This window comes from Oncorhynchus kisutch, linkage group LG11 (genome assembly GCF_002021735.2).
Source record: "Oncorhynchus kisutch isolate 150728-3 linkage group LG11, Okis_V2, whole genome shotgun sequence".
Taxonomy (NCBI): domain Eukaryota; kingdom Metazoa; phylum Chordata; class Actinopteri; order Salmoniformes; family Salmonidae; genus Oncorhynchus; species Oncorhynchus kisutch.
The window spans coordinates 11,448,340-11,471,527 of NC_034184.2; the positions used below are offsets into that span (position 1 = coordinate 11,448,340).

A 23,188-nucleotide genomic window follows, 5' to 3' on the forward strand; every position below is an offset into this window, starting at 1 on the left:
TACGCACCGGTGTTGCTAATATGCTAAACAGCATTGGAATAAACTCAAAGCTTTGTATCTATGGCTGACTGAGCTATGTGCAGTTACATTTATGTGTTAGCAAATGCTCTTATCCAGAGCAACTTACAGTAGTGAGTGCATACATTTTCATACTGGTCCCCAGTGGGAATCAAACCCACAAACCTGTTGTTACAAACACCATGCACTACCAACTGAGCCACAAAGGGCCTAATTCACACAATGTGACCAAAGCAGTGACATTTGAACTTTGAGATAGTAACGCTGCACTTCGAGATAGTCGTCACTCTCATAAAACAATAATGATAAATCGTACAGGGTCATGTCACAGCAAGAGTCTGATGCAATACGGACAACACCTATCTGAGTCACGGCCAACGATATTGCAATCTTGAAGCCACACATTCCAATGACAGGTAGGGAGAGTGAGTGTTGTGATGTTGCCATGGTTGGAAGTCTTTGTTCTCTGATATTACATGGATATGAATCAGAGATCGGTGTCACTCAGCTCCAGGCCCATAGAGCTATTGTGCACGCACACACACACACAGCCTTGAGAAGTGTATAGTGGCTGTTTACAGGCTCCTGACCAATTCTGCTATTTTGTGTGATTTTTTTTGTAGAGTGGTTGAAAAACGAGTTTGAATTACACCCTAAGTGTATGTAACCTTCCAACCTCAATCCTATAGAAAATGTGTAGGCAGAACTGAAAAAGCGTGTGTGAGCAAGGAGGCCTACAAACCTGACTCAGTTACACCAGCTCTGTCATATGAAATGGGCCAAAATTCACCCAACTTATTGTGGGAAGCTTGTGGAAGGCTAGCCGAAACATTTGACTCAAGTTCAACAATTTAAAGGCAATGCTACCAAATAGTTATTGAGTATGTAAACTTCTGACCCACTGGGAATGTGATGAAAGAAATAAAAGCTGAAACAAATCATTCTCTCTACTATTACATTTCACATTCTTAAAATAAAGTGGTGATCCTAACTGACCTAAGAAAGGGACATTTTACTATGATTAAATGTCAGGAATTGTGAAAAACTGAGTTTAAATGTAGTTGGCTACGGTGTATGTACACTTCCGACTCCAACTGTATCTGCATTTACCTTTATTTGAACCAACTTTTTTGGCTCATCACATACGCTGCTGCTACTGTTCATTATCTGTCCCTTTATTCCTAGTTATATGTACATATCTACCTCAATTACCTCGTAGCTCTGCACATTGACTCGGTACTGGTACCCTGGGTACTGGTACCCTGTGTATATAGCCAAGTTATCGTTACTCATTGTGTATTTTAGTATTATGTGTTTTACATTTCTATTATTTCTCTATTTTCTTCCTCTCTGCATTGTTGGGAAGGACCCGTAAATACGTATTTCACTGTTAGTCAACACCTGTTGTTTTAGAAGCATGTGATGAATATAATTTAATTACACTTCACACACACACACTTCACACACACACACAGTAATGAATCCGTCATTAGTCCTAGACACAGGTTGTTATTCCCTCTCTTGGTGCTGAATCACCACCCATTATGTTAAAGTGCTGCTGGAGACATTGAGGTGACCCATTTTCCCAGATTTTTATGATCCATTAAGTTGCTTCTTCTGCTTGTCACCATCCTCCATGATGGACTGCTGGGTGGAAAAGACCAACAAATGGCTTCATGTGTTCATGTCACACATACATTATAGTGGCTGTTATCTACAGAAAATGGATAACGCACATGCACGTGCGCACACACACACACACACACACACACACACACACACACACACACACACACACACACACACACACACACACACACACACACACACACACACAATAGAATAAGTTAGGCTTGGACAGTAATGTCCTCTTTACAATCCTTAAGACAACCCACCCATGGAAGGCATGAGTTTAGAGACTCTGACTTTAGAAACTGGATAAAAATGCTGATAAAACTAATTAACAATGAAGAAACTACGAAATACAGAATTTCATAATTCGGCACTTGCTAAGTGATGTGTCACGAGGTGGGTGGGGGAGGAGTTTCCCAGAAGGATGTATCACATAATATGTTCTATATCAGATGTCTATGTGTTGTGCAGTGCAGTACAGGCTTAACTACATGAACAACAGAGACAGAATGCAATATGGAATTGTATTAAATTGTTTGGGGTATGTCCTTTGAAGATTAGGTTAATTGCATGGTAAAAAACGTCTGGAGAAAGCAAGTATGTGTGGCAAGGAAGGGTGTGTGGGGTTAGTGAGGTCATGGGATCGTTTGGTGAGTGAAAGGAGCGTGATAGATCGTAAAGCCTGAGGCATCATGGGTGAATGAGCAGCCAATGGCCCTGGCTGTCTCTTGACTCCTTACCATACTCCCTAGGAAGTGTTCACTTGCTCTCTTGTCTTTATGAAGTGTGAAATCCCTCTCATAGATTTAAACGTTTTGGATAGATTGGTGAACACATTCATTCTAAGGACAGCAGAAGGGTGCGGCAGGTGCGGCCACACCCCCTGGTTTGCTCACTTTTAAAGTTAATGTAAATAACTGAAATCTAGACACTAACTGTAGGCCTATAACCACAAACATGTAGCCGTATATAATATTAACTCCTGCAGAATTAAGTATTTAATGCAGTAAAATTGTACAGAAAATGTACATTTTGTCTCAGTAACAGGAGTGGAGAAACTATTATTTAATTCAGCATCTCTTGAGAGAAAACTTTACTGATGACAGATTATTGATGCATTCATTCTATGGTTTAATTACATTGATCTAATGAGCACCACTTTAGTCAGGCAAGATGTTATGACAGAAGAGAAGCTGCATGTATCTTATTGTAGACAAGTTGACAAACAAATAGCCTACCATTTAAATGCCCGAAATTAAAACCACAAAAAAAACGGTGAAAAAATATATTAATTCATGTCACATCAGTGATCACCAGTGGTGTAAAGTACTTAAGTAAAAATACTAGTACTATACTTTACTATTTATATTTTTGGCAACTTTTACTTTGAAATTCACTACGTTCCTAAAGAAAATAAGGCCCTTTTTACTCCATACATTTTCCTTGACACCCAAAAGTACTCATTACATTTTTGAATGCTTAGCAAGACAGGGAACTGGTCCAATGCACGCTCTTATCAAGAGAAAATCCCTGGCCATCCCTTCTGCATCTGATCTGGCGGATTCACTAAACACACATGCTTAGTTTGTAAATGATGTTGGAGTGTGCCCCTGGCCATCTGTAAAATTTAAAAACAAGAAAATCGTGCCATCTGATGTGCTTAATATTAGAAATATTACTTTTTTTTTTTTTACTTTTGAAACTTAAGTATATTTAAAACCAAATAGTTTTAGACTTTCTCAAGTAGTATTTTACTGGATGACTTTCACTTGAGTCATTTTCTATTAATGTAACTTTCTTTTTACTCAGGTATTTTTTTATTACATTTTTAATGTTTTTTTTTTACCTTTATTTAACCAGGCAAGTTAGTTAAGAACAAATTCTTATTTTCAATGACAGCCTAGGAACAGTGGGTTAACTGCCTGTTCAGGGGTAGAACGACATATTTGTACCTTGTCGGCTCAGGGGTTTGAACTTGCAACCTTTCGGTTACTAGTCCAGCGCTCTAACCACTAGGCTACCCTGTATGAAAATTGGGTACTTTTCCACCACTGGTGCTCCCTCCAAGGGAGGTAGAAAGAGAAGCATGCATTTTCTAAGTACTCAAACGGGACCAAAGTGTCCATCCTGAGAACAACACATTCCAGAGAGTTCGTGTGAGATGGAGAGAGAGAGAAGCAGGGTCATATTTTTGCCCACTTTGGGGAAAATGTTTGGGATCCCTGACACTCACGCTGACGCCATGTCCTAGGAGGGTTGATGAATTGTCTCCCACACAACTGATGGATGGACGGCAGAGCAGTGGGATGCAACCTAAGCATTCCTATCAAACACCACCAACTCTCAGGTTAGAAATTCAACATAGCCTCAAAAAACACTACTCACCTTCAGTCAAATCTGTTCCGTTCCGAACCAAATAGCTGTCTCCAACTTCCTAGACTCACTATCAGAATGAAAAGCCAACACACCTCCTACTGAGTTCCTCCTGTCCTCACTCAAATAAGAAACAGCCTACATTTCTGGACGTAATTACCATTTTTTTCAGAATGACAGCTAGGGTTCAATATTGTTTTAACTACTTTGCTGGGGGTTTTGACAAACAGCTTGTGAAGAAAAGGTGGAGGACGGGGAGCACACCATTCTTTCTTCAGTACGTTTCCGGCCTTGATAACTTGCCTATTTCTTGTGATGTTGCCGTGGTACAGTAATGCGATCCCATAGAGCCCAGTGTAAAGGTTGTTATCCCCAATAGAGGAAATTGATTATTAGAAGCCAACTAGCACCATGAATAGTAAACACACTATTTGACATTCTACAAGCACATCACTGATGGGGGACTAATATGATATTATTGTGATCATGCTAATTCATAATTTCCCTCACCAGAATGATAAATAAATACTTAGGGCCTAGACGAGTTTTCCCTGGAAAAACTAGTGTTCCTACACATACTATGAACCAGTTAGAGATACTTTATGATAGCTATCCCTAAAGTAGCATTGCAGGTAAAGTACAGTGCCTTCAGAAAGTATTAATACCCCTTGACTTATTCCACATTGTGTTGTTGCAGCCTGAATGGAAAATGAATCAAATAAAAATGTTTCACACCCATGTACACACAATACCCCATAATGACATAATGAAAATATGTTTTGAGAAATGTTTACAAATGTATTGAAAATGAAATACAGAAATATCTCATTTACATAAGTATTCACACCCGAGTCAATACTTTGAAGAAGCACCTTTGGCAGCGATTACAGATGTGAGTCTTTCTGGGTAATTCTCTAAGAGCTTTCTGCACCTGAATTGTGCAACATTTGCCCATTATTATTTTCAAAATTCTTCAAGCTGTCACATTGGTTGTTGATCATTACTAAACAACCATTTTCAGGTCTTGCCATAGATTTTCTAGTAGATTTAACTCAAAACTGTATACTCGGCCACATTTACTACCTTTTTGGTAAACAACTCCAGTGTAGATTTGGCCTTCTGTTTTAGGTTATTGTCCTGCTGAAAGGTGAATTAATCTCCCAGTATATGGAGGAAAACAGACTGAACCAGGTTTCTTCTAGGATTTTGCCTGTGCTTAGCTCCATTCCGTTTATTTTTTTATCCTGAAAAACTCCCCAGTCCTTAACGATTACAAGCATACCCATAACATGATGTAGCCACCAATATGCTTGAAAATATGGAGAGTGGTACTCAGTAATGTGTTATGTTGGATTTGCCCCAAACATACATTTTGTATTCAGGAGGAAAAGTTCATTGCTTTTTTTGCAGTATTACTTTAGTGCCTTGTTGCAAACAGGAGGCCTGCTTTGAACTATTTGTATTCTGTACAGGATTTCTTCTTTTCACTGTGTCAATTAGGTTAGTATTGTGGAGTAACTACAATGTTGTTGATCCATCCTCAGTTTTCTCCTATCACAGCCATTAAACTCTGTAATTGTTTTAAAGTCTACTTTGGCCTCAGGGTGAAATCCTTGAGCCGTTTCCGTCCTCTCAGCAACTGAGTTAGGAAGGATGCCTGTATCTTTGTAGTGACTGGGTGTATGGATACTCCATCTAAAGTGGAATTAATAACCAATAAATAAAGGTGAAATAAACAATTAAATAAAAACTTCACCATGCTCAAAATCTGCTTTTTTTTGTACCCATCTACAAATAGGTGCCCTTGTTTGCATTTTGTTTAGTCATTTTTTTTTTTAGGTTTGAGGGTTTGATCAGCTTTAATATTGCAGGTAGATTGTAGCTTCCATCACTGTAATTGTCTGCATCATTTCCAATCTCCCATATATTTTGGGGTAAATATACAGTATAGATACTGAGTGTGTATGATGAGTGTGCAAAGCTGTCATCAAGGCAAAGGGTGAGCCTCAAATATAAAATATATTTTAATTTGTTTAACACTTTTTTTGTTACTACATGATTCCATATGTGTAATTTCATAGTTTTGATGTCTTCACTATTATTCTACAATGTAGACAATAGTAAAAAATAAATGAAAACCCTGTAATGAGTAGGTGTGTCCAAACTTTTGACTGGTACTATACTTATCTTTACAAAATATATTTTCCACTAACCGTACCACCCGTCCCCTAATTGGAGTAAAATAATGAACAATAACACTTAGGCTTCTACTTCCAGCTGAAACATACTCTATATATTTTACAGTCACAATCTATTTTACAATAGTTCTATTTTCTTTGTTTTCTAGTCGTGTCCTTCCTCTACTCTTCTTTGCAAGGCATTGGACAGCCTCCCTGGTCTTTGTGGTTGAATCTGTGTTTGAAATTCACTACTGAGGGACATTACAGGTCATTTTATGTGTGGGGTACAAAGATGAAGTAGTCATTCAAAAATCATGTTAAACACTATTATTGCACACAGAGTGAGTCCAATGCAATTTATTATGTGACATTTCAGCTTTTCATTTTTAATTAATTTGTAAACATTTATTAAAAACAATTAGACTTTGACATGATGGGGCCAGTGTGTAGGCCAGTGACATAAAATCACAATTTAATCCATTTTAAAACCACGCTGTAATGCAACAAAATATTGAAAAGGCACTGTATGTGCTCCCTTGTGATGAGACATGGACAGTATGTTTCTCAGAACAATCAGGTCTTTCCATGACACTGAATACCAGGAAGGAGGCTGGCTGTCTGGGCTCCTTCAGTTTCTTTCTGACCCTCTTGTTTGCAGAGCCAGGTCATTCTACTGCTCAATTCCCTTGAGCCAAAATGGAGTCAATAGAGCCACTAATTAATTTGAGCTGGAATTGAGTCATGGGCTGTACTTTCCAATTGTATGAATTTCTCCTATTGAAATGAGGGAGGTTGGCGTGACACAAAAGTTAATAGGACTACATAAATAGATGTCAGATTTTCTGTTTAAAGTTATTTTCTTCAGATTTCACACATCTAAAACATCTGAAAGCCCAGCAGTTTTCTTTGAAGTGAAAACACGCAGGAATGTCCATTAGCGCTTAGCAGTCAATGACTTACTTATCAAAAAATGCCAAGTCGTATTAAGTGATAAGCTGATTGTTCTATCTGTTAACAACACCCTTTACCTTTCTCAATGTCACAGCCCCAACCAGGAGGTCAAATAGGCCCGTGTCAGGCAGAATGGAGCTAAAATGTTGGCTTGATATGGTCCCTTATTGGTTATCTATTATTATTAGGGCCTTAAGTATTTATTGACTACATTGCTAAACAAGGGAAAACTCTGAACTCTAGTTGTAGCCTATAAGGAGGGTAAGAGTTTATCCTGGTCTGGTCTAGTGGTCGAGAAAAACACAGGATCCTACACTTATCATTTCGTAGCCATTCTATGTATATGCCACGTGCCAAACTCACTGACGGACGCAGATGCTGCTCTATTACACTACTCTATTTAAGACATGAGGTTTGGTCTGCTGAGGGCACACTAAGACATGAGGTTTGGTCTGCTGAGGGCACACTGAGACATGAGGTTTGGTCTGCTGAGGGCACACTGAGACATGAGGTTTGGTCTGCTGAGGGCACACTGAGACATGAGGTTTGGTCTGCTGAGGGCACACTGTCTAGTTTTACATCTTGGAGCATGAACATGTTCCAAACAACAATAAATTAAATCGAACAAGGGGTCACACTAAAAATGTTAGTCATCAAACTCCAGCAATTTCAGTGTCTATATCTTTACAACAATAAAAGCTTTACTCTGGCCCCTGAGAGGGGAAGAGGAGAGAAGGGTAGCAGATGAAGGGAAAGATAGATGTGATGGTGGGAATAGTGTCCTCTTCTGTCAGTCTGTTTGTTCAATGTGTTTGCTGCCCTGCTCTGTAACGCGTGAGAGAATTCACACCGTCTCGCTGACTGAGGCCAGTCTCGGTGACTGAGGCCAGTCTCGCTGACTGAGGCCAGTCTCGCTGACTGAGGCCAGTCTCGCTGACTGAGGCCAGTCTCGCTGACTGAGGCCAGTCTGATCAGCAGAGGAGGAACCATAGAAATAGAGTAGGAACAGCTCCAGACTTAATTAGAATTCCTCAAATGGACATTCCCCATTCTAAACCAATATTCCATATGCATTTGGTGTTCCATTTTGTAACGCTAGATTCAGTTGGCTAGAAACACAAACTGATCTGCTACCAGGCTATTAAAGTTCTATAGCACTACATTATGAAAAATACATTATATTTGACCATTTTCTGTGGATAACAGCCACTATAACAATAATATATGTGTGACATGAACACAGATGAAGCCATTTGTTGGCCTTATCCACCCAGCAGTCCATCATGGAGGATGGTGACAAACATAAGAACCTACTTAATGGATCATAAAAATCTGGGGAAAAGGGTCACCTCAATGTCTCCAGCAGCACTTTAACATAATGGGTGGTGATTCAGCACCAAGAGAGGGAAGAACAACCTGTGTCTAGGACTAATGACGGATTCATTACCGTGTGTGTGTGTGTGCGTGTGTGTGTGTGTGTGTGTGTGTGTGTACAGGTGAAGTCGGACGTTTGCATACACTTAGGTTGGAGTCATTAAAACTTGTTTTTCAACCACTCTACACATTTCTTGTTAACAAACTATAGTCTTGGCAAGTCGGTTAGGACATCTACTTTGTGCATGACACAAGTCATTTTTCCAACAATTGTTTACAGACAGATTATTTCACTTACAATTCAATGTATCACAATTCCAGTGGGTCAGAAGTTAACATACACTAAGTTGACTGTGCCTTTAAACAGCTTGGAAAATTCCAGAAAATTATGTCATGGCTTCAGAAGCTTCTGATAGGCTAATTGACATAATTTGAGTCAATTGGAGGTGTACCCGTGGATGTATTTCAAGGCCTACCTTCAAATTCTGTGCCTCCTCGCTTGACATGGGAAAATCAAAAGAAATCAGCCAAGACCTCAGAAAAAAATAGTAGACCTCCACAAGTCTGGTTCATCCTTGGGAGCAATTTCCAAACGCCTGAAGGTACCAAGTTCATCTGTACAAACAACAGTACGCAAGTATAAACACCATGGGACCCCGCAGCCGCAGCCGTTCTGTCTCCTGGAGATGAACGTACTTTGGTGCAAAAAGTGCAACTCAATCCCAGAACAACAGCAAAGGACCTTGTGAAGATGCTGGAGGAAAAAGGTACAAAAGTATCTATATCCACAGTAGAATGAGTCCTATATCAACATACCCTGAAAGGCCGCTCACATGGAAGAAGCCACTGCTCAAAACACGCCATAAAAAAGCCAGACTACGGTTCGCAACTGCACATGGGGACAAAGATCGTACTTTTTGGAGAAATGTCCTCTGGTCTGATGAAACAAAAATATATAAAGACCATCGTTATGTTTGGAGAAAAAAGGGGGAAGCTTGCAAACCGAAGAACACCACCCCAACCGTGACGCACGGGGGTGGCAGCATCATGTTGTGGGGATGCTTTGCTGCAATAGAGACTGGTGCACTTCACAAAATAGATGGCATCATGAAGCAGGACAATTATGTGGATATATTGAAGCAACATCTCAAGACATCAGTCAGGAAATTAAAGCTTGGTTACAAAATGGGTCTTCCAAATGGACAATGACCCTAAGCATACTTCCAAGTTGTGGCAAAATGGCTTAAGGACAACAAAGTCAAGGTATTGGAGTGGCCATCACAAATCCCTGACCTCAATCATATAGAAAATTTGTGGGCAGAACTGAAAAAAACGTATGCGTGCAAGGAGGCCTACAAACCTGACTCAGTTACACCAGCTCTGTCAGGAGGAATGGGCCAAAATTCACCCAACTTATTGTGGGAAGCTTGTGGGAAGGCTACCCAAAACATTTTACCCAAGTTAAACAATTTAAAGGCAATGCTGCCAAATACTAATTGAGTGTATGTAAACTTCTGACCCACTGGGAATGTGATGAAAGAAATAAAAGCTGAAATAAATCATTCTCTCTACTATTATTCTGAAATTTCACATTCTTAAAATAAAGTGGTGATCTTAACTGACCTAAAACAGGGTATTTTTACGAGGATTATATGTCAGAAATGGTGAAAAACTGAGTTTAAATGTATTTGGCGAAGGTATATGTAAACCTCCGACTTCAACTGTATGTGTGTGTGTGTACTTACCTAATTCTCTGGAGACAGGGGACACGGAAGCAGTCTCTCCTATCTTTGACACAGCATCAAAGTACGCCTTCCCAGCAAGAGTCATCACTGTGAGGAGACAAACAAACACAATCATATGAATGGATCTCCTCAATCTCTACATGATACCATATTCAGCCCCTTGCTCCAGTCGTGGCTAAGTGTCTGAAACCAGAGTATAAAAGTAAACGTGTTACTGTATCATGTGAGACATCTAATTCACTTTTGTCCAAAATTGGGACAATAAATCACATTTTGTTCATATTACCCTAGTTTATAACAACATTCGTCACAAAGTGACAGTAACCAGTAACCTCTTCACAGATTGCCTTGACTAAATCCCCAAACACTCACACTTGTCTTTTCCTACTAGCAGACTTTTCTGATAACTTACTACGACTGTGATAATGTGGTTGTCTCACCTAGCTATCTGAAGATGAATGAACTAACTGTGATATGTGGTTGTCTCACCTAGCTATCTGAAGATGAATGAACTAACTGTTATATGTGGTTGTCTCACCTAGCTACCTGAAGATGAATGAACTAACTGTGATATGTGGTTGTCTCACCTAGCTACCTGAAGATGAATGAACTAACTGTGATATGTGGTTGTCTCACCTAGCTACCTGAAGATGAATGAACTAACTGTGATATGTGGTTGTCTCACCTAGCTATCTGAAGATGAACTAAATGTGATATGTGGTTGTCTCACCTAGCTACCTGAAGATGAATGAACTAACTGTGATATGTGGTTGTCTCACCTAGCTACCTGAAGATGAATGAACTAACTGTGATATGTGGTTGTCTCACCTAGCTACCTGAAGATGAATGAACTAACTGTGATATGTGATTGTCTCACCTAGCTACCTGAAGATGAATGAACTAACTGTGATATGTGATTGTCTCACCTAGCTACCTGAAGATGAATGAACTAACTGTGATATGTGGTTGTCTCACCTAGCTATCTGAAGATGAATGAACTAACTGTGATATGTGGTTGTCTCACCTAGCTACCTGAAGATGAATGAACTAACTGTGATATGTGGTTGTCTCACCTAGCTATCTGAAGATGAATGAACTAACTGTGATATGTGATTGTCTCACCTAGCTACCTGAAGATGAATGAACTAACTGTGATATGTGGTTGTCTCACCTAGCTATCTGAAGATGAATGAACTAACTGTGATATGTGATTGTCTCACCTAGCTACCTGAAGATGAATGCACAAAGTGTAAGTCGCTCTGGATAAGAGAATCTGCTAAATGACTAAAATGTAAAAATATAACAGGGACTAGATCACAAAAAAAGCAAGCAGCACAGTGGCAACAGGCAAGGACCAACTCTCTTGAAGGAAGACACCTTGAGAGGAACACGACTCAAACCATCCTCCATTGACATGTTCTTACCGGCTACAGATTTCTCATAGTTCTTCCCCAGATTGACAAGGTTCCTCAGTCCTGGATTCAACTGCTCCATCACATTCTGCAAGAGGGGGCAGAACAATATAATACTGGCAGTGAGTGTAACTATTCTTCACATCTTTTGTTTCAAAAACACAATTTTTATCTCTTGTTGTGGAGTGGATACACAGAGACCAATAATACGTTAATAAACCATGAGACGTTTCTAATAAACAAATCCAAATCAAGGATTGTCTCAATGTCATCATAAAAAAAGTGTTTAAATGTTTGTGTTAATTCTATAAATAACTCCAAGCTGAAATAAAACATTTGAATCATTTGCAGCAACAGGACAGATTGAACCAATCCCACTCGTATTCAAACGGCCCACAATAAAATGCTGTTCAGGACTGGAGTCCCTGTTTCAATTCCCCAGACACACCCTCAACAAAACAATGAACTGCCAGGTAGGGATTGGGCCTAGTTGCACCATGCCAGATAGAGAGAAACACAGGAGGAAGACTAATTAAAACAGAGAGAAACAGGTTTATCTTCAGCTGAAACTGTGGAATGTCATAAACAATGTAGAATTAGTGTTTCTGACACGTTTGACTTCACATGCAGAGTACTGAACTGGTGGGGTTTGCTTGCATGTGATAAGCTTGACGCAAGTACACCAAATGGCCTTACAATTGATGAAATAACAAGAAGACATGTATTATTGGCCACATTTTAAATTGACAAATGACAAAATATTGTTTTTTTTCAGTTATTTGGAAAGGCAAATGTTAGGCCTACTTCACTGCGCTTTTTCGCTCTCACGGGCGAGTCACAAGCGTACCCGTGCTCTCACCATACGCACTGTGCAAGCTTATGACCATATTTTGGAATGGGTTTATGTATCTACTATAATAATAACTGGTTGTGCCCTAAACCTGAAGCCAATTGGAGCCTACTGCTATTGCCAAAGGCGACGATGGACATTGGCCATACGAAAACCATGTTGTTATAAAGGTGGAGAAATTGGGAGCTATGATGATGAGAACATAGCCTAACAAAAAGCCAGCTTACCTTGTATGTACTTTCGGTCAGCTTATTCACATTGTCATGGTCCCTAGACATGTTGGCAGTTATTTCTCAGTCTCTACAAGATGGAACAACAGAAACAAGCCAAAAACCAAAGCCAATCACTCGAAGTCTATAGAATTCCTTTCAAATCCAAGGGTGGGCTGTTTAATTGTTCCAGGAGTAGTTTACGCGTGATGGCATTTGTCACACCTTGCATGTACACGTAGAGCCGAAACGCAACTGTTCGCTGGTGGCCAAACAAACCGGCATTCACCGCTGCGCTGACAGCGAGACAGTCAAACTCACTGTGTCCGCGGGGCGGGAGGTAGAAACCGTGGTATCCGAGTCGTCACTGCTTTAGTCAAACCATATAATTAGGAATGATAATTATAATGATAATTCTCCTTGACCAAGACGGCTGCCATTTAGTCCTATTCTGTAACTTTGAGGGATTATGATCACATAGTCCCTATAGTAATTTAATAGGATATTTATGAGTCAAGCACTTTCGGTGCTGTGGTTTTAGGTAGATCATCAACTCGGAATTGACAATAGGGGTTGGGCGCTCACTCTCCCGGGGCGGTTCTTGTTGTTGCATTCGGATTAATTTAAATCACAATAGGTTTACTTTAAAATCAATTCACCAATTTGGCCATCGACATCAGTCTCATGTAAACACCTTCTGTGCCTAATTCTGTTGTGGTTAATTAATGGTTGTTGTAGGGAAAGGGGATAACTAGTCAGTTGAACAAGTGAATGCCTTCAACTGAAATGTGTCTTCCGCATTTAACCCAACCCCTCTGAATCAGAGAGGTGCGGAGGGCTGCCTTTATCGAGATCTACGTCTTCGGCGCCCGGGGAACAGTGAGAACAAGTGTCTTGCTCAGGCGCAGAACGATAGATTTTTACATTGTCAGCTCGGGGATTCGATCCAGCAACCTTTCGGGAGAGAAGACAACGTTGTTTTATATGGAATAGACTGATGCTGTTTTCCATGTAGGCCTGGGCTTTTTTAGAACTTCTAAAATAGTGATTTTGTCAGACATCATAGGCAGTAGCTCTGTAGAGATGAGATGATGACTTGAAATAAAATAATAAAGTCATAAAATAAAACAAATTTTATCTACACAACAACTGAAATATTTTATTAAAGTAAAGTAATGTGAATAAGTGCTGGTTAATAACTGATAAACAGTAATGGGAATTCACTACCATCATGGGACTTTAATTAATTGTTGTATTCTGTCTTGTTGCAGCATTCAACCCCGCATAATGCATAGCGCATGTCATGTTTACATTTTTTTTTGTCGAAACTGAAAACCGTGATTATTTTTTAATAATCGAACCGAAACCGAACAGACCTCAAAACGCACTAATCTCTCAGCACTAAATCAAATCAAATTGTATTGGTCACATACACATGGTTAGCAGATTTTATTGCCAGTGTAGCGAAATGATTGTGCTTATAGTTCTGACAGTGCAGCAATATCTAACAATTCCACAATAACTACCTAAACACACAAATCTAAATAAATGGATGGAATAAGAATATGTACATATAAATATAATGATGGGTTAATGGCCGACCTGCATAGACAAGATTCAATAGATGGTATAAAATAGATGTCCTTGATGATCTTTTTGGGCTTCCAGTGGATGCTCTTGATTGTGCATCTGTAGTTCATATTAGGTTCTATTCTTTATTTAAATTTGTATTTAACTAGGGAAGTCAGTTTAAAAAAAATCTTATTTACAATGACAGCCTACCCTGGTCAAGCCTGGACGACACTGGCTCCACCCTATGGGACTCACAATCACATCTGGATGTGATACAGACTGGATTCAAAACAGGGACTGTAGTGACACCTCTTGCATTGAGATGCTGTGACTTAGACCACTGCGCCACTCAGGAGCCCCTATACACTTGACAAATGTAGTCTTACTCACTATAATCTGAAAATGAACCATAACTCTGAAAAACATGTACTAATTTATCTCTAGAGTGACGTAGATGTTCACAGAAGCGATGAATGTCGTCGTTCACAGGGGACCAGTCCTGTTTCTCTGTGTTTGGCTCCATCTTGTGGCCATATTCAATACTTGAGCTCATAAGTGAGATGCAAGCGTCATAACTAGCTGACGTCAAACAAGGGTCTTGCTAATCAATATAATTATATACTGCACTAGATAGAACATGGCTGACTTCATAAGCTTGAAATTTTATATCATATAGGCCAGTCCTATGTACAGTACTAAGGTGTACAGTAAAAGCTTGAAGTTCCTCTGTGTACACATCTTAAAGGACCTATCATGGTCCAAACATACAAACACAGTCATGAAGAGTGCACGACAAAGCCTCTTCCCCCTCAGGAGGCTGAAAAGATTTGGCATGGGCCCTCAGCTCCTCAAAACGTTCTACATCACCCCATGGTATGGCAACTGCTCAGCATCCAACCACAAGGCCCACAGAGGGTAGTGCGTACGGCCCAGTTCATCACTGGGGCCAAGTTCCCTGCCATCTAGGACCTCTATACCCAGGGTTGGGTAGGTTACTTTCTAAATGTAGTCAATTACAATTACTTGTAATGTCCAAAATTGTAATCAGTAACATAACTTTTGGATTGCCCAAACTCAGTATGGTAATAGATAACTTTCCCTTAAGCGGCATTAGATAAAGACAAAAATGTATGTTACCAATTGAACGACATCCATTACAGGATAAATAAATGTTAAAGTTTACATAGCTGGCCATATATGGATGTTACATTTTACTTTATGGGTTGGTTATGGAGGCTTCTTCTAACCGATCGCTTTCTACTATATAAAATAATATGATTAAATGATATCTTTACATTAAAAACCAAAGTCTATCAGAATTCCAGTCATTCCAATAAATGTTATACCCCTTGATCTATAAGAATGGGACTTGGAAATATGGAAGTATAGATTAGGCAAATTGTTTTACCTGAGTATAACCCCAAAACTAAGGACTTATTAGCCAGCCCTACTCTGTTGTTTATGATTTTGTTGTCATGGAGGACTGATTGGGCTCATTGATTCGAGTTGAAAAATAAATGCTGCGCTTGTGCTTTGAGCTCTACTGAAAAGTACAATTTACATGTCAAAAATGAATGCCATATGCTGCATTTGCTATAGGCTCATTGTTTAACTTTTTTTTCGTGACACTTTGATATCTTGATAATATGCAGCTGTTTAAAGGGGAAATCAAATCAAATTGTTTTTGTCACATGCGCCGAATACAACATTCACCTTACAGTGAAATGCTTACTTACAAGACCTAAACCAACAATTCAGTTTTAATAAAAAATATAGAAATATAACAAATAATTAAGGAGCAACAATAAAATAACAGTAGCAAGACTATGTACAGGGGGTTCCAGTACCGAGTCAATGTGCTGGTTTGTCGAGGTAATTGAGGTAATATGTACATGTAAGTAGAGGTAAAGTGGCTATGCATAGATAATAAACAGAGAGTAGTAGCAGCGTGGGGGAGGGGTGGAGACAATGCAAATAGTCCGGGTAGCCACTTGATCAACTATTCAAGAGTCTTATGGCTTGGGGATACATGCTGTTAAGAAGCCTTTTTCACCTAGACTTGGTGCTCCGGTTCCGCTTGCCATGCAGTAGCCTAGACAACAGTCTATGACTAGGGTGGCTGGAGACCTTGGCAATTTTTTGGGCCTTCCTCTGACACCGCCTGGTATAGAGGTCCTGGATGGCAGGAAGCTTGGCCCCAGTGATGTACTGGGCCTAACGCACTACCTTCTGTAGTGCCTGGCGGTTGGAGGCCGAGCAGTTGCCATACCAGGCGGTGATGCAACCAGTCATGCTCTCGATGGTGCAGCTGTAGAACGTTTTGAGTATCTGAGGACCCATGGCAAATCTTTTCAGTCTCCTGAGGGGGAATAGGCTTTGTCATGCCTTCTTCATGACTGACTTGGTGTGTTTGGATCATGATAGTATGTTGGTGATGTGGACACCAAAGAACTTGAAACTCTCAGCCTGCTCCACTACAGCCCCGTCAATGAGAATGTGGGCGTGCCTGGTCCTCATTTTTCTTTAGTCCACAATCATCTCCTTAGTCTTGATCACATTGAGGGAGAGATTGTTATCCTGGTACCACACTGCCAGGTCTCTGACCTCCTCCCTATAGGCTGTCTCATCATTGTCAGTGATCAGGCCTACCACTGTTGTGTCGTCAGCAAACTTAATGATGGTGTTGGAGTCGTGCTTGGCCATGCAGTCAAGGGTGAATAGGGAGTACAGGAGGGGACTGAGCACACACCCCTTAGGGGCCTGTCATGCCAAATAGTGCCTCCCTATACGTCACAATGGGATTCGATAAACTATTAGCGTTTGTTGCTATATCAACAGTGTGGTGACCTAATGATTAGAATTTTGGATATCATTGCAGCCTAAATGAAGTTCTTTTCATCATTGCTATTCAAACAGGGCTGATTTTTGCAACAGTTTAGCTGTTTTAACAAGTTTGGTTTAGCTAATAAAATGAAAACATTAATTCTAACTACTTTGTGGTACCTTGTTAACATTACAACATGAAATCCATGTCTTAAGTGTTTTGCTATGTTTCGGAAATGGCAAAGAAAACGTGTAATTTGCTTGACACATTACTTAACTTACAGATCACAAAGTCAGTTCATTTCCACTCCATTTATATGCAAATCCCTTTGATTCATACGCTGGCTTGTCTGGCTGTCATGTTTTTATGTTACCTGCCCTTCCCTTGTCTACACTGACATAACATCATTTCAGTAGCCCTCTATTATGTTTCATGTTGTTCTATCTCGCACGGCTCATTGGTACACCCTTGTGGTTGAATATATATGGATCTATTGTTGGTCCTAGGATACAACATTGAATAATGTGGAACAAATAAATACCACCAAAAGACACCTTACAATTTACAATAATAAACATCCTATGAAACAGCTGTGAAAACCAACCTGGCAATATTTCAGATTTTAATACATAAACATTTTGGTATAGTGTCCATCATTTATTTTCACAGATTATTATTTTTGTGCACTCATGGCTGGAATCGGGATGGAATTGGGACTGGGTAATGGCGCCAGGTAACCAGCCTGAAAACAAGAGGAAATATGTTTTCTCATGGATTTCTGATCGTATCGTGCCATGGAGGGTTCCTCATCTCTGCAGAGAGCAATAGCAAACAGCCCACAATCTGTGCCCCCTCTCTACTTCTGGACTGCTGGCCACTCCACAGTCAAAGAGGTCCCTGGAAAAGATGAGAGGTGAGTTGTGAGAGAAACTCTGGGGTGGTATCATGACCACTAGAGTCATACACCTTAACAGTACCTACCTGGCAGCGGAGGTAACTTACCGTGAACCAGTGGTTAGCCTTGAGACTGACTATCTGGATAAACCCCTGGGCCAGTGTTGGTACTGTTGACAGCATGGCGATGTCGCCCACCGCGAGGAGGCCTCCTACTTCTGGATGCTGCACCTGCAAAAGTGCTTGAGCTTGAGCATGATCAATTGTAAAATTGTCTAACCAGGTGTGTGACGGAAGAATGACCTCGCGAAGTAAATTGTAAATTGTAAATTGAAGAGGTACATTTTTATGACGCTCAGCATAACTAGCATTTCTTGCTTTCTCAAATGTCAACCAAAGCTTAACATACTTTGTCTCACGGGCTTCACCGAAGTGTAGGGCGTCAGGGCTTTCAGTGGTCAACCGTCCAACTGCTCCAACTGGAGAAGATTGTTGGCTTCCACCGAGGTAACCTTTATGAAGACATAAAGAGAAAAATGTCAGTGTTAGGAAAACTAAAACTAGCTTCAGGTTATTTTATGTGCAAATTCAAATAGTTATTATCTGAGATGTTTTATATTTACCTTAACGGATAATGACCCCAGCTATAATAATTATTTACACGGATTAATTTGATTGATCAGAGTTTACTTATAGCTAGATACCTCAATGTTGTTTAATGGTTGCACATAAATCCTTCCAGTTATCTAACAGTAACAGTAATAGAAATGAATTTTAGCCGTGAGGTATATGCATTTTATAATATACCGGTAATTGATGCAGGGACAGGTTTGGGTTTTTACTTGACCTTCTATACCGGTATTTGAATGTTTGGTTTGTTAAATGTTATAAGCCATGGGTACTGTCAATTTTAATGGTTTACTTCACTTCTTGAGATCTCTCTCCGCATTCTCGCGGTGCCACTTTCCACACAGACCTAGCCACGCCCCCTGTTACTCAAGGAGCGCATTTGATGTTCCTCAACCGCTAGACATTTGCGTTCAGTCTGCATGGTCAATGCACCACATGCAACAATGTTGACGACAACAATGCTGTTTTCACTTTGCTTCTTAATATAAATCAACTAGCGTTCTATAAATTATACTATTAGTTTGTGTTTCTTACATCAGCAAAAAGCTAGTTTGTCTTTTCTTAGAGAGTTGCCCTACATCTTGTGAGACGCTAATTGTTAACCACTAATAGACAGCTAATAAAAGTACTGAGTAAGAGCAAACATAGCTAGCTAACACAGCCTGATAATACCAGTGATGGTGTAGACCTAAATCATTATGTTGTTTGTCCGACAGTATCTTCTAAAACAAAGATGATAATGCAAAACAAGAATATGTTAGCTACATGAAGTAGCTAAGAGAAAACATGCAATGTAGCCAACTCTCATAGGGACCCCTAGGAAACACGTATCAACACGTTAGTACCTTCCCTGTCACAATAACACCTCCCTGGCATTTTAATTTGTTGTCATCTCAAACAACACTGTATTCAAAGTGTCCACTATTATATTTTAACTATATAATTAGAATAGTCATTATATATCCAAGATTCCAACCGTTTTGCTATAATTCGCAAGACAAATTGCATTTGCAACATTTGGTTAAAAATAAGTCCTAAATTATTTGCCCATATCATGCAGCCCTATGTGGCTGGAAATTATCTCAATTGAGCAGTGGTGTAAAGTACTTCAGTAAAAATACTTTCAAGTACTACTTAAGTCGCTTTTTTTGGTATCTGTACTTTTTTTAACTTTATTTTTTATTTTTGACAACTTTTACCTCACTACAGTCCTAAAGAAAATACTGTACTTTTTACTCCATACATTTTCCTTGACACCTAAAAGTACTCGTTACATTTTGAGTGCTTAGCAGGATAGGAAAAAGGTCCAATTCACGCACTTGTCAAGAGAACATTCCTGGTCATCTACTGCCTGAGGATCAGTGTGGCAGATGTGTTGTTACCTACCCTTACCACCTGGTTACGGCCTGTCAGAAAGTTCAGGATTTAGTTGCAGAAGGAGGTGTTTAATCCCCGGGTTTAGTTTAGTGATGAGCTTTGATGGCACTGTGGTGTTGAACGCTGAGCTGTAGTCAATGAATAGCATTCTCATGTATTTGTTCCTTTTGTCCAGGTGGGAAAAGGCATTGTGGAGTGCAAAAGAGGTTGCATCATCTGTGGATCTGTTGTGGCGGTATGCAAATTGTAGTGGGTCTAGAGTTTCTGGGATAATGGTGTTGATATGAGCCTTTAAAAGCACTTCACGGCTACAGATGTGAGTGCTACGGGTCGGTAGTCATTTAGGCAGGTTACCTTGGTGTTTTTGGGCACAGGGACTATGGTGGTCTGCTTGAAACATGTTGGTATTACAGACTCGGTCAGGGACAGGTTGAAAATGTCAGTGAAGACACTTGCCAGTTGGTCAGCTCATGCTCGGAGTACACGTCCTGGTAATCCATCTGGCTCTGTGGCCTTGTGAATGTTGACCTGTTTAAAGGTTTTACATCGGCTATGGAGAGCGTGATCACACAGTTGTCCGGAACAGCTGATACTCTCATGCATGCTTCAGTGTTGCCTGCCCCGAAGCAAGCATAGAAGTTATTTAGCCTGTCTGGTAGGCTTGTGTCACTGGGCAGCTCGCGGCTGTGATTCACAATAACAAAACGGTTGTCCCGCCTCTGTTTTGGTAAAAAGCTGAGGGATGGGCCTGGAGAAATGTATCCACTCTCAGATTAATAGACAGAGCTATGGACTGACCAAAATGATTGTTTTAAACATGTTATGAGGCTATACAGTGTTTGTTTACATTTTCAATGTTTACAAACACCAGAGAAATCAAGCTTATGTTTTGGGACCTCATGGAGTGTGAGAGTTGAAGTAAGTTTATGAGGCATTTATATTTTTAAAGAATCAGTGGATATATACGTATATATACACACACTACTGTTCAAAAGTTTGGGGTCATTCAGAAATGTCCTTGTTTTTGAAAGAAAAGCCTTTTTTTTGTCCATTAAAATAACATCAAATTGATCAGAAATACAGTGTAGACATTTTAATGTTATACATGACTATTGTAGCTGGAAAATATTTTTTTATGGAATATCTATATACATTATCTGTCACTCCCTGACCTTAGAGAGCCTTTTTATGTCTCTATTTGGTTTGGTCAGGGTGTGATTTGGGTGGGCATTCTATGTTCTGTTTTCTAGGTTTGTGTATTTCTATGTTTTGGCCGGGTATGGTTCTCAATCAGGGACAGCTGTCTATCGTTGTCTCTGATTGGGAATCATACTTAGGCAGCCTTTTTTCCCTGTTCTGATTGTGGGAAGTTGTCTTTGTTAGGGGTACGATAGTCCTTGTAAGCGGCATGGTCGTTTTTGTTATTTCTTGTTTTGTTGGTGACATTTTAACAAATAACAGAAAATTTACGCTCACCACGCTGTACCTTGGTCTCATTCCGACGACGGCCGTGACATTATCAGCAACCATCACTCCTGTGTTCCAATGACATGTTGTGTTAGCTAATCAAAGATTATCATTTTAAAAGGCTAATTGAGTATTAGAAAATCTTTTTGCAATTACGTTAGCACAGCTGAAAACTGATCTGATTAAAGAAGCAATAAATCTGGCCTTCTTTGGACAAGTTGAGTATCTGGAGCATCAGCATTTGTGCACTCGATTACAGGCTCAGAAACAAAGAACTTTCTTCTGATACTCGTCAGTCTATTCTTGTTCTGAGAAATGATGGCTATTCCATGTGAGAAATTGCCAAGAAACTGAAGATCTCGTAAAACGTACATACAAGAGCACCAAGTCTCTGACCAAAAGGCACCTGAACAACTTCTACCCCCAAGCCATAAAACTGCTGAACAATTAATCAAACGACAACCCAGACAATTTACATTGAACCCCTTTATCATTTATTTATTTATCTTAATTTAAAGTTAAGTTAATAAACAGACAAGTTAATAAACAGATCACTGACCATTTAGAATCCCACCGTACCTTCTCCGCTGTGCAATCCGGTTTCCGAGCTGGTCACGGGTGCACCTCAGCCATTCTCAAAGTACTAAACAATATCATAACCGCCATCGATAAAAGACAGTACTGTGCAGCCATTTTCATCGACCTGGCCAAGGCTTTCGACTCTGTCAGTCACTGTATTCTTATCTGCAGACTCAACAGCCTTGGTTTCTCAAATGACTGCTTTGCCTGGTTCATCAACTACTTCTCAGACAGAGTTCAGTGTGTCAAATTGGAGGGCCTGCTGTCCGGACCTCTGGGAGTCTCTATGGGGGTACCACAGGGTACAATTCCCGGGCCAACTCTTTTTCTCTGTATATATCAACGATGTCGCTCTTGCTGCGGGTGATTCACTGATCCACCTCTACGCAGACGACACCATTTTGTATACATCTGGCCCTTCTTTGGACACTGTGCTAACAAACCTCATAACGAGCTTCAATGCCATACAACAGTCCTTCCATGGCCTCCAACTGCTCTTAAAAGCTAGTAAAACTAAATGCATGTTTTTCAACCGTTCGCTGCCCGCACCCGCCGCCCGACTAGCATCACTACTCTGGACGGTTCTGACTTAGAATATGTGGAAAACTACAAATACCTAGGTGTCTGGCTAGACTGTAAAATCTCCTTCCAGAATCATATGAAACATCTCCAATCCCAAATTAAATCTCGAATCGTCTTCCTATTTCGCAACAAATCCTCCTTCTCTCACGCCGCCAAACATACCCTCGTAAAACTGACTATCCTAACGATCCTCGACTTCGGCGATGTCATTTACAAAATAGCCTCCAACATTCTACTCAGCAAACTGTATGCAGTCTATCACAGTGCCATCGGTTTTGTCACCAAGGCCCCATATACCACCCACCACCACTGCAACCTGTATTCTCTAGTCGGCTGGCCCTTGCTACATATTCGTCGCCAGACCCACTGGCTCCAGGTCATCTATAAGTCTTTGCTAGGTAAAGCTCCGCCATATCTCAGCTCACTGGTCACGATAACAACACCCAACCGTAGCACACGCTCCAGCAGGTATATCTCACTGGTCATTCCCAAAGCCAACACCTCCTTTGGCAGCTTTTC

At 40.2% G+C, this 23,188-nt stretch overlaps 1 protein-coding gene and 1 long non-coding RNA gene across 3 annotated transcripts in view; both read right to left on the minus strand.

Moving 5' to 3' along the window:
* Positions 1–13,296, minus strand: part of LOC109899166 (brain-specific angiogenesis inhibitor 1-associated protein 2-like protein 1) — a 71,524-nt gene extending 58,228 nt beyond the window's left edge. The window contains exons 1-3 of one of the 2 annotated variants that reach the window (XM_031835279.1): positions 12,763–13,295; positions 11,698–11,773; positions 10,274–10,360 (exon numbers count right to left, since the gene is read on the minus strand). In XM_031835279.1, coding sequence (XP_031691139.1) covers positions 10,274–10,360; positions 11,698–11,773; positions 12,763–12,813 — 214 coding nt within the window. In that variant the 5' untranslated portion in view covers positions 12,814–13,295. Of the gene's footprint in view, positions 1–10,273; positions 10,361–11,697; positions 11,774–12,762 lie in introns of both variants that reach the window. The other variant, XM_031835280.1, reaches the window with a different exon arrangement.
* A 4,207-nt stretch (positions 13,297–17,503) lies between these two features.
* Positions 17,504–18,529, minus strand: LOC109899185 (uncharacterized). Its single transcript, XR_002256446.2, has 3 exons — positions 18,444–18,529; positions 18,143–18,265; positions 17,504–18,037 (listed from the first exon to the last, which is right to left on the minus strand). It is a non-coding gene; the product is annotated as an uncharacterized LOC109899185 (long non-coding RNA).
* Between the last annotated feature and the right edge of the window lie 4,659 nt (positions 18,530–23,188).